Genomic DNA, 12,159 nt, shown 5'->3' with positions numbered 1-12,159 from the left:
TTCTTTTTCCCTCACACCTTTCACACCTAGTATAGGTAGGTAACTAATAATGTCATGACCAATTAAAAAACCATTGGGACCCCTGGAAAATATAGATCAATTTTAAGAACATAGCATTGAAAAGGAAGGGAACAGGAAATCTAAACCTGCCTTTTCTTATATTACCCACAAAGAAAACAGACAGGTTTTACAATGGAGTATGAAATACTGAAATGTTTTAATACAGGTGGAAGTTAAAGACAGCTATATACATTCTGTGCAACATAAACATATTAAAAAATACTCTCTTAACACAAGCTTTATCACATTGGCACAACCCTGGTGAATGCACTGCATTCAACAAGTTGAGTACTAGAGAGCACACGTTTTTCCCATTCTACTAAAATAATAAATTAGAAATTACAAAATTATGATTTTCTTAAGAACAGACTGAGTAAGATTTTCAAAAGTACACTATTAAGAGGGACAGGTCTCATTCAATGTGAACTAAGTTGTGAAATTCTATGAAATCCTGTCTTGTATGTTGCAATATAGGCTCTGTTCATACAGATATTTGAATCTGTAATAAATTAGCTTTCAATCTTTCTATTGCTGTTCATCAGGATATTGAGTCAATCTTCAAATGCATGACAATAATAAAATACCAAAGTTTTTTTTTTTTTAATTAATACATAAATTGGGTAAAAAACAACCACAAAAATTGATACATGTATTTCCATTGTGAAGATAAAGAACTTGTCTAGTGTGTCACAGTCTGTAGTTTTAGGTACCAACAATGTCATAATGTCCAAGAGGAAAGGATTAATCACCAGCACATAACTGATCTGTCTCATTTTCCAGTTTTTGTATCTCATTTTCTCCAGCCTCTGCAAGGTGAGATAAGAGTCTCTTATAGGCTTCTCTGTTGGGAGAAAAAAAACCAAAACATATAACATGTTACTTTAATAATCTCACACATCCTAGGAGTAAAAGTGTGTAATTCCCAAACACATTGCTTAGATATTGAGATATTAAAACATTTAAATTTCCCTCCACCTATTCAACTGCTTTTTTGCTGTGACTCTTTAGCATGGCTAGATCAGAGGAAGAACAGGGACTGCACTGTTTACAGCTAGAAGTATAGTGGAGCTGCTTAGAAGCCTACTTGTTTAGTAAACTGCTGTGAAATATAAGTTCCTTATTTAAAAATGTGGAGTTTCCAAGGCCTAGATGATATTGGCATTCAGACTTGATGATGTTTGCTCTCTCATTTCTGCCTAAGTAATCCCTGTGACTCTCACCACAGCACAGTGATGTGAGCCCCTTGCACTTGGGTGCAGCCCAAGCACTCAACCAGATTCAGACCACCATCCTCAGCCAAGGACAATGACTGTTTTAAAATAAACCTGGAATTCAGAAAGGAACTGTCACTCAAGTGGATTTTCCAGAAGAGTGCATATGTGTTGATGAGACTTTTCACCTTAAGTTCATTCTAATACTCTCCAACCCAGACAATGTAATTATTGTTAAAGCACTGCCTCTGACATTTAGGTCTTTTCTAATTATCTATTTTTGTCATGAAGTATTACCTTGAGCAAACAAAACTGCAGTTTTCATACTAGTTCCTTGCAATTACAACACTGGACATCACCACTAGAAGTTGCATTTAATGCAACTTCTGAACCTTACTTCTTTTATAGATACAGATTTGCACTTTAATGTCTGCAGTAATTGCATTGAATACGTAAGTATCATGTTATTTGGAGTCTGGGACATAAGAGAGAAAATCAGGTGTTCTTGAAGAGAGAAAATTAGTGTTCTTACAATAAAATGCTCATGGATCACCTCAGCCTGCTGGGTAATGGAGCACATTCTAAATACAAATTACTAATAGAAAACATCGACAACAGATCAGCTAATATATATGGTTTAAATGATAAGGATAAAGGAAATGTAGCTCTTCAGTAATCTCCAAGTATGTATTTCAGGAAGCTCAACCAACCTGCATGCTTTCAGCATTTTGTAAATAATGGGATGAATGTTATCATATTAACAGTATTTAACAAAAGAAAAGCAAAATTTTTAGCTATGAAACACACTGTCAAAGGATGGAAAGCAGGTCAAGTGGAAATCCTGCATATAACAGTACATCAGGCTGATCCTGGGCAAATTCTCTTAAATAAAAGCAAATGCAGTTGTTGGTAGTGAACAGAGTTGGTAGTAAAAAGTGAGTATTATAATTACAAATTAATTAAATACATTTTTCATTAAACGGAAGATGAATACTCTGTGAGTGCCCATCAGTGTCTCAAGAGTTGTTATTGCACAACTCTGTCTTTTGGACTTTTTATAGCCCAGGCCCTGCCAACACACAGCTCAAAACTTGCCCAGTGTGAGGCATGAGTGGATCCTCCCCTTTGAGTAGTCCCAGGATGTGAAGCAGTGCAAACACTGGGGCCAATTCCTTGCCCAGACCACGGGAGAGTCATGGGCAGTGAGCAGCACTAACAGGAGAGGCTCCACACAAGGCAGAGCTTCCTGCAGTTTTGTAACAGTGCTTGCATAGATGCTGACAGGTCAGTGCTGCATCTGCACCCAGACACCAGCATCCCTGCAGAGCTGCTCCCCTCCTGTGTCAGTTCTCCTAAGACCAGATGGATTCACAAGTCAAATATTTCTGGTTTGAGTTCTTGGCGGGCAAATGGAGGAAGTGTGAGCCTGCTGTGCCTATCGAAGCCAGCCTCTCCTGGACACCCACAACTCTTCTAAGTTTAGATTATGAGAGAGCTCTTGGTATTAAGTTGGGGGGTATTTATTTTCCAAGCACTCAGACCATACCTGATTATACTATAATTTCACATATGACCCATACAATCCTCTAAAACAGGAACTAACAGGAAAATTCGTTGGGTAAGGAATTCTTAATTCTGTTTTGCAACCTACATTGTAGAAACAACCTGGCTTCACATAAATTCTACTCTGTGGACCCTAGTATCAAAACATCTCTGAAAATATTTATCAAATATAGATAGCTTAAAACCATGAAAGGCTTGAGTTAAGGGAGATTTCTGGCTGAAAACACTTAAAAATCACTCACTTTTGAGTGTCTTAACACTGCTTGCTTTCAACAGAATAAACCTCTACTATTCATTGTCAGAAACAGTATTAAATGAAAATCAAACCTCTGTGCAGCATTTCTTCCAAGGCCTTGTTTGTGCTCAGAATCCTTCAGAGACTGTGTGATTGTGGGAATCAGGCTCGTAACTAAAGTCTGATCCAAGACTGCCACTGTTTCCAGTATGCTGAAAACCCGGTGATCATAGACAGCAGTGTATTCCTGGATAAACTGCCTGAGGGGGATACAGGGGCATTTAATGCAGGGGCAAAACTAGATGCAGAGAGCATGCCAACAACAACTGAAGAGTCTAATCAGAACAAACAATCTGGCTGCATAGCAATTTTCATATTGTTACACTGGAATGATCTACCTGGAATACTTTCTCTAAACAAAGCCATGGTTTTGAAACCTAATGCTGAAAATTCCACACATTTATTTTCAAGTAATTTGGAAGATTCTGCTGCTGTTTCACCAGGACTGCCTTGTTCCAGAGCACTTTACTTTGTAGTGTTTGTGAATGCAAAACTAAACCATATATTTCTTATTTAATAAATAATTGTAATAAAACGACTAATAAAACAAGAGTTTAAGATTCAAATTTGCAGAAACAATGTTGGCATTCCATATAAAGCTCCCCTGGATCTTAAATAGGGCAGACCATTAGAGGGAAGCACATCCATTTGCTGTCCTGAGGATCTGAAGACTTTATGGCTCACAGATTACATTCAAAATTAGCATCCTAGGGATGACACATCCCATGAAAGTGATGTACCACATACAGACTGGCATTCCCACAAATACCCATTCTTTTTTCAGTGAGTCTCTCTCAAGGCTTTCACCTAGACCTAGCCCAGTACAGCAGCAGTGCTTAAGGCTTGCAGAATGTCTTTGAGTGCCAGGTCATGCAGCTCGTCAACTGTATCCATGCAAGATACAGGATTCATTTTGCAGAGCTCTGAAATAAGGATAATTTACATTATAATAATCTATTATTGTCACAAAGTCAAATTAAAAACCCTAAGCTTGTTATATGAATATTAGCTGCACTTCAAATTAGGCACACACATCTTTCACAGCACCATCAGCATTCCCAAGGTGTTTTTCCTATTGCAGGAGCAACACACCTCCCTACCAATATGCTTCTCAAAACAGTACCTCATCCATGAGGAAGCAGCTATGCCTCTCACTTCTGTTTTTCTGCTCTGGCTTTTTGGCAAAGCTGCGTTCAAATCCAGTGCCAAAAGTACCATTACTAAAATACCATAAACAAGCAACAATGCAGCATGTTAGGAGAATTAGTTATTAAAAAAAAAAACATGTTTGCTGTCAATTGGCTTGCAGCAGCTTTGCTGCCAGTTGGCATATTTTCTGGTTACCTAAATACAGAAGTCAGCTGGGTGGCATGTTCTCCTCCTGACCCTGCTTGGCAGCCTTCTACCATGTACTGTACAATGTCTGTAGATATTTTTTTAACTGCAAAAGAAAAATCACAATATTCACACAGAGCTCTTGAACTGACCATCTGGAGAATGTCTTTCACGAAGACAAAAATTTTTAAATGAGAAAAAAAAATGTTTTATCTTTGATGCAAGTGAAATGATTGTGAGAGCACTTAGTTAGATTGGCTATAAAGAACAGAATGAGTCAGGTTTATGGAAAAGTCTTATTTTCACCACCATTATCCTTTAAACAGATTTTTAAATACACTATGGTTTTGTAAGTTAAAACCAAGAGATATACATTTAGAGGAAATAGAGGTTTTAAATATAAGTTCTGCTTACATTCTTTAAGCATTCCTATTTGATTCAAAAGAAAGGTCATCACAGCATTATATTCTGCTCAAAGCTATGTGGATCTACTCCACTTTCAGTGGTGGAGATTGTTCTGAAATGCACCTTAACTTCTTTAAGGGAAAAAAGCCCTAAAAAACCCCACAACCTTCCCCACTATTTTCTCAGTAATTATTTCCAAATAAATACCCAAGTTGCAAGATACAGCTCTTCTTTTATAAAAGTGAAACTGGGCTGTAAGGCTTTTCTAGAAGGGTGTGGCAGAGCCCTGTCCAGGCAGGCAGGGAGCTGGTGGCTACAGCAGCACAGGACTTCCAGCTCATTACCCGGCACATTGCAAGGTGCGTACTCGGCTTTTAGCTGATATGGCTATGATGGCAAAAGGGGGAAGAAAACTGGTCATGACTGAGCCAACTTCCTAAGCACATCTTGTCCCTGAAACTATTACAGACCAGAATCAAACAGTACTTTATTAGAGAAAATTCCCAGGAGACGTCAGAGGTGAATCCAAATTTTGCTTAATGCCTCTCTAGCAGCAAGAAATTGAAATTTTGAGCTCAGGTACATTCGTTATACAATGGTGAAAAGATGTGAAAATGGGTGAAAATGGTGCTTCATTCTTTAAGTACCTAAAAATAAAGATGTTCTTGCTACAAAACAAAGCATGCTAAAAGAAGAAAGAAGATTCAAAGATACGTTCAGAGAGCAACATGCTACTTTTAATCCATTTATAATGCCTCTATGGGGAGAACATGCACTAGTCTTATTTGGTCTCAAAACTTTAGGTGGAAGAAAAGTGCCACAATTGCTAATGGAGGAGATTATATGGGAAGGATGGAGAAAAAGGAAATACCTTCAGATTCCTGAGAAGGTGATTAGTTTATTAGAGAGTTAAATGAGGCAGGATTTCTCTGCCTGAGAGGCAGAAGTCCCAGAACAGTTAATGAAAAAAAAAGCCTCATCCAGTTTAGCTGGCCAGATTGTTTTATTCACCTCATCTGAGAATCTTAAATACTGGTATGAAAGATGCTCAGCGGTGCAGAAATCTTGCAGGCGTGGAGAAATGTACTTAAAGCAAACAAACAGCTCACCTTGCAGCTCATTAACCAGAAGCAAGCACTTCAACACGGCTGGGAGAACCAAGTCTATGTCACACAGTTCAGTGCTCTGGGTTCTCTGAAGTACTTCAAGAATGAAAGCAAGAACAGAGGCCAAGCGAGGAGGTGGAGCATGCCCTCTGAACTGCAGGTAGCTTTCCCTGGGAAGACAAAGCAAGCCAGAACAAAGTCTATTATTTGGGTTTTTTTTTTTCCATGCAATGCAAGCACCATATACCTTAAAATAACTGTGATATTTCAGCAGGAGGCCTATTACATAGATTTTTATCTTTATCTAGGCTTAAATAATGGCTTCTATTTATCTTAGTCATAGCAATGACTCTCAGTTTGTCAGAGGACAGTGATATCTTCTGACTCTTCTGTTCAGAGAGGAGTGAGAAATAAGAGGCATCATAATTACAGTTAAAAACCCAAGTGTGACTATTAAAAGCTCAATACAAAGGTAGCTTCATAATATAATTGAATTAATGAAGGAATCAAGTTTCTAAAATCCTAAACCAACATGCATAATACAGCTGTTATTTAATGGCATTATTTAGCTTTATGTGCTTTTGCAAACTCACAATCATACTTGTGGTAACAGCTCTGCTATTACACTGGTACTGTTATTTGATTTTTGTCAATAGTAAGTTGTAACAGGACAGCCAATGACTGATTTTGTTCTGTCAGAATTAACACAAACATCTCTAATATAAAATCTGGCACAAGGATAAAAGGTGACCTGTCAATCTGCAACAAGAGCAAATTTTAACATAACACACATGGAGTGTTCCAATTGTAACACCTTGATTTGTTCATTTTCCACAAAAGAATACAAGAATATGAACTACTGTTGGTTTGGCACCACAAATTAATGGAATCTGAAGACAATAAGTTTCACAGGTGAAAGAGAACACAGCATTTATTCATCAGTCAGCAAGAGCAGAACCTTCAAAAAACATTTTAAGATATTTAATATTAGGTACTCTTACCTACTCAAACAAGGCACATATGTTGGCTGAGAAATGCATCAATTAAAAACCAGCATCCTTATTAAAAACTCAGTAAAGAGTGCTTCTGCAGCTTTCAAATGAAATGTGACTTTCAGAGCTCTGTGTACTTCATTGCACTGCTTCAGAGCACTGGTAAATGAAAGCTGTGACACCCACAGTTCTTGTATCATGTGGTCTGTCTTATTTAATATTAGCAATTCTGAAATCTTCTGTCTCATTAATTACTCTGAAAATTTCCCACAACTATTTTTGTGTGTTCTTCCACTACAACAGCTGAGTCAGACAATCCTGATGGTGTGGTTCTCTTTCCTCTCTGCAGCAGCAATACAGTCACTGCTTTCATATGGCCAAGAGGCCAACAAACTGCACCTATTTGTGTACAGACCCCGCGACTGCCTCATGACCACCCAGCACCTTGCAAACCAGAGTGCTCCTGTTCTAACACATTCTTCCCAGACCACTAAGGAATGTTTCACATCTTAAAAATCACCAAGTGCTATTACACCTTCAGAACTTTCCACTTTCAATCCCCATGTTCACACATGCATGCACACATTCAAAAATAAGATGACAAAGTTTGGGTATCCAAAAACATGTCAGAACTAAGATTGTGAAATCTTAATTGACTCCCTTAATAGATGACAATGCAGGGTTTACTTTCAGATTGCCTATCATATTTACCCAAGATCAGCACTGACATTCTTTTTCTGATCAACATGTATACCCATTCTTTAACAAATAAAGGTCCAATTACCATGGATATAGGCCTGTATTTGAAGGGGTTTAAATCCTTTCCCAGCATGGGGGAAAAGTACAGATTGTTCACTATTCTGCAGTACATAAACCCAAGTGTTTACAGCCTCTCAGCAGCAGGAGCAGATATTTGTAGCTGCTGTTGACATAATGTGAGTGGTGACAGCACAGTGAACAAATACTGTCTCCCTGCCTGTCTTCCTCCTCCCACACCCCCAATTTTCCATGTCCCCTGGGCAGCTGGCACACCTGTGTATGCCCTGACACTTAGAGAGCAACAAGGCCCCCCATGCACAGGTAACTGTGCACTACAACTCTGTGCCCCTAAGTACAGCCTGAGACACACGTGTGATGATGTCTATTGGAGCACAATTTTTCTAGAAAAGGACTTGCTTTTCATGTGGCCTCCTGCAATATATTTTGTTGTGGCCTAGGACTTTTATCCTTAATTACTCTGTCACGAATCTTTCCTATTTTATTCTCCTGATATAGAAACACTCTCCTGCCTTTGCTCCTTGCCCAGCAACTCCCAGGCTCTTCCAAGAGCCACCATCAGCTGAGAGGAAAGCGGAGGCCTGAGCTCACGAGCAATTTGTGAAATCTGAATTTGAAACCTGAGTAAGTGATGTTTCATATCCCACTGGTCCTTACCTTATGACATGCAAAGTGGTCTTGTGGAGATGGAGCAGCTGGGGGGCTGTGATGGAGCTGCCTAAAGCAGTGAGCAGAGGATGCTGCCCAGCACCGTGCACAGTCGGCGAGGAAGGGAGGAATCGTCCAAAATAATGGCGAATAATGCTCCCAAGGAGTTGATTTAAATAGGCAACCTGTGTTTGGGACTGACAACATATGAAGGACAGGCCCTGTAGGAGAAGATTTTAGAAAGTGAGGAATTAAATACATTTTTACCAGTACAGTTGAATAAATCTTGAACAACTGTATGCTAAACACTCACTACATGCTGTGTAAACTGCTGCACACTGAGTAACTACGCCTGACAAATAAGCATCACTGATTTGCTGCAGATAGGATGATCTACAAATGAAGAGAGAGGCAGGCAAGGCTTAAAAAGGAGAGAAAAATCTTCCACTAGACTAATATATTGGAAGACAAGCTTTGGGACATGCAAGTTCCCCTTCAAATTCAAAATAAAACCTTGGCATTTCAGAACTGAGAAAGCTTCTGAGCCCAAAAGCTTTTCATTTCTGTTTTCAATCCTGTATGTGGTCTAACAAAGTATATTAATCAGGTAAGATTTAAGATGAGACAGGAAGAATAAATACCTCATCTGCTTGTAAAGGGCTGTGTGAAATTTCTGTATAAATGATATAGCAGAAAAATGAGCACTTAGAATAAGCTCCAACAAGAAAAGATTTACTCATAGTATGAACAAATTAGGGTAAATTAGGAACCATTTATAAGGGACTTAGAGGAGGTTTTAAACTCTGTTTAAGATAAGGCTAAAACTGCTGTGATTTATTCAATATAAGCTATATTGATTGAGAGAAAAATCTATAATGAAAGTACTTGCCCAGAAAGTGCTTATCTGAACTACACCTGTAGTTACAGAAAATATATATGGTCCATCCCTAAAAAAAAAAGAGTAGTATTCTTACTGGAATGGGTTCCCATAAGAGAAAGTTAAGATCTTGTTTCCTTCCCCCTCCTCTGATTACTGAGAGCAAGAAGAACAAATCACTAAGAAAAAAAAATAAAAAGGTCCCGTGATCTCCTATCTCAAGGGTCACAGTCAGCAGCACAAACAGAAGCCTCTTGAGAACTCAGTTTTCACAATAGTTTTGTCCAACAAGAATAATGGTGTAAAACAAGGTCAAGCACAGAGCTCCCTAGACAGCAATTTCAACAGTACTTCAAATTTCCATTAGCATTGCAATCCAGGCTCTAGTTTTGGTAGGAGGAGTGTCTGACTGAATATTTATGGTTGCTGAGGTAAACTAATGCCCCGAATATAGGAATGAACAGATCAAGTTAAGCTGCTTTTGTTCTCCAGCTACGGAAAAAGTGTATTTCTGTTGCTTTTTGTATAGAAGTCCCTCCCCAAAAACATTTTCATCTCTACCTGTCTGTGTGAATGTGACAGAACATTCAGGGAGAAAAAAAGCAGGCTGAGGCGTAGCTGAGGGTCCCACTGAATGGTTGAGTTCCCACCTTTGGTTCCACAGTAAACAAATACAGGAAACATGAGATTTCAAGAAATGAGGTGCCTGAAACTTTCTATTAGTGGCTCTCTTGAATGCAGATTTGGGTTAAGAGTTTCACCTCACATACTTCTGGGGCTCCTTGATAATTCTGGCAAGTCTCAATGATAAAAAACACTCTTTCTGAACAGAGGCTTTGAGTAAAACTTCAGATTTTCTCCTCCTTTTGTGTACATATAGTAGATTATTGTAGGAAAAAGCTGCTGCTGTATCAGAATTCTTAAAAAAAGAAGTCTGTTACTTCTTGGCAAGGAGCAGGCTCGGAGACTGTTAGAGATGACAGACTATTTAGTGTGTAAACTTAAGTGTTTGATGTTTTCAGTAAGATATTGCAGCAGGCATAAAGAAGAGTTGCCTGTGCTTTCTGTAGTAAAGCTCATACAAAAAGACATCATATATTTCATAATCCAAATATCTGAACTGGCACCTTAAGACTCTAGACTGTTTTAACACTAAAAGAACCCAGACATCCATGACAAAGTGTATTAATTTACTGGATAAAAGGGACACAAAGAACATCACAACCTTACAGAGGATACCTGCAGGAATATATGAAGAATGCAGCACCTCTGAAGAACTAACAATGACAGTTGCTAAAATGAGAGTTCTTCCAACTGAGGATTAACAAATGATACACAGTATCAAGAAGACTTGTATCAGTAACTTGTAGTTACTGTTTTTAAGAATGATCCTAAACTTATCAAATGGCTGCAATAAAAAGAAAAGAATATTAGAATTTAGATATCTGAGGGAATGCTGACTAATTTCTGCAGGTCTAATAATTTCATTTCAAAGTGAACCAAAAAACCTAGCCTGATCCTTCATAAAAGTATTTTCATTTTTTGGGTTGAAATAAATTGATTTGGAAATTGAATCCCAAAGAAATTAAAAAAGAACTTGGATTTCTCGTTTGAACAAAAAAGTCTACTGACTTCTTGTCAACACTGTGTTCTTTATTTTGGACTCCTCCTTTTCCTTACAAAGTGCAGAGAGCGACAGACCTGCACGTGGTCTGACAACACCATATCCCAAGTGGCACAAGGCATGAATTACCAACACTGCACAGCAGGTGCAAATCTCTGGCTACAATGGCACAACATCCTAGGCAGTGCTGGCCAAGGATGTGATTGCAAGGTAATCACACAGAAATTTCTTCTTTTAAATCCCACCAGTAATTAAGTGAGATGAAGGAAGCTACCGTTCAAATGAGAGAAAAAAGAAACACACGTGCAATTTGACTGCAATTCTGGACCAGAGATTTGAAATCAATCACATCAGGCCCCCAGGACAATCCCTGCAAAGCAGATGGACTTTAAAGGGCTGAGGGACTTGCTTTCTTTTCCTTAACTATGCTCTTCAGCCATCTTCTTCTGAGGTTAAGATTTTAAAAAAAGGACATTTTAAGGGGAGAAGAGAAGCATGACATCATCTGCTCTTCATTTTAACAGAAAGGCAATGGATTCCTGTGTGTGTTCACTGCAGGAACCTTTTGTGGCCAGAGCTGCCTCTTCTGATTTATCTGTGTATCTGTAAATCACCTGTGGAGAGCAAAGAACGATTAGTGTGGATTACTGGAACTATTCACTGCAGAAATGCCAAGCTACCTAATGATGACTTACACTGTAAGTCCCTCTGTTGGAATAAATCTGCTGTCCACCAATTAAAGTTGTACAATTCCTATTAAATACATATTATAATTCACAAAATGTACTAATAAGCTTGCTCAAATATCGGACCACAGATGTGGCTCATGGGAGGGCTTTTAAGGGCTGCTCTCTGACAAATGCTGAGCCTGCACAGAGCCATTAAAATCACTGGGAAGTGTATGGGCCAAGCACTACTCAGAATGATGCTCTTCTGCTGTTCTCAGTACTTAGACAGAAACCAATAAATCTTCTGTATTTGGACAGGATTAACACTGATAAATCAAGTAGGGTACCTTACCTTCCCTGTCGTCATGTATACAGTGCTTATTCCATGCACCCACACTCTGTTCTGCAAGATATATTTAAACTAATATTTCTTCTCCAAAACAAGTTCCTTACACTGCTTCAGTTCTTTCCTATGGTAGATTTTAGCAATCCACTACCACACAAATCAACTTCTTTTTGCAGTAGTGAAATACCTACTGTTAAATTTTACATACCTCACTATCTCATCATTAGGAACAGTCCCATACAATTGTAAAAT

General features: G+C 38.5%; 1 protein-coding gene across 4 annotated transcripts in view; it reads right to left on the bottom strand.

Moving 5' to 3' along the window:
- Window positions 1–200: 200 nt before the first annotated feature.
- MMS22L (MMS22 like, DNA repair protein) overlaps window positions 201–12,159 on the bottom strand; it is an 88,660-nt gene continuing 76,701 nt past the window's right edge. For 3 of the 4 annotated variants that reach the window (XM_053939462.1, XM_053939461.1, XM_053939459.1), the window contains 5 exons: window positions 8,402–8,613; window positions 5,979–6,145; window positions 4,474–4,570; window positions 3,162–3,329; window positions 201–901 (listed from right to left, as the gene is read on the bottom strand). In XM_053939462.1, the coding sequence (XP_053795437.1) occupies window positions 802–901; window positions 3,162–3,329; window positions 4,474–4,570; window positions 5,979–6,145; window positions 8,402–8,613 (744 nt within the window). In that variant the 3' untranslated portion in view covers window positions 201–801. Of the gene's footprint in view, window positions 902–3,161; window positions 3,330–4,252; window positions 4,350–4,473; window positions 4,571–5,978; window positions 6,146–8,401; window positions 8,614–12,159 lie in introns of those variants that run through there. The other variant, XM_053939460.1, reaches the window with a different exon arrangement.

The sequence above is a fragment of the Vidua chalybeata genome, chromosome 3 (assembly GCF_026979565.1).
Source record: "Vidua chalybeata isolate OUT-0048 chromosome 3, bVidCha1 merged haplotype, whole genome shotgun sequence".
In the NCBI taxonomy this organism is placed as follows: domain Eukaryota; kingdom Metazoa; phylum Chordata; class Aves; order Passeriformes; family Viduidae; genus Vidua; species Vidua chalybeata.
Note: the sequence above shows the minus strand (reverse complement) of the source record. Positions and strands in the feature narration are given on the sequence as shown.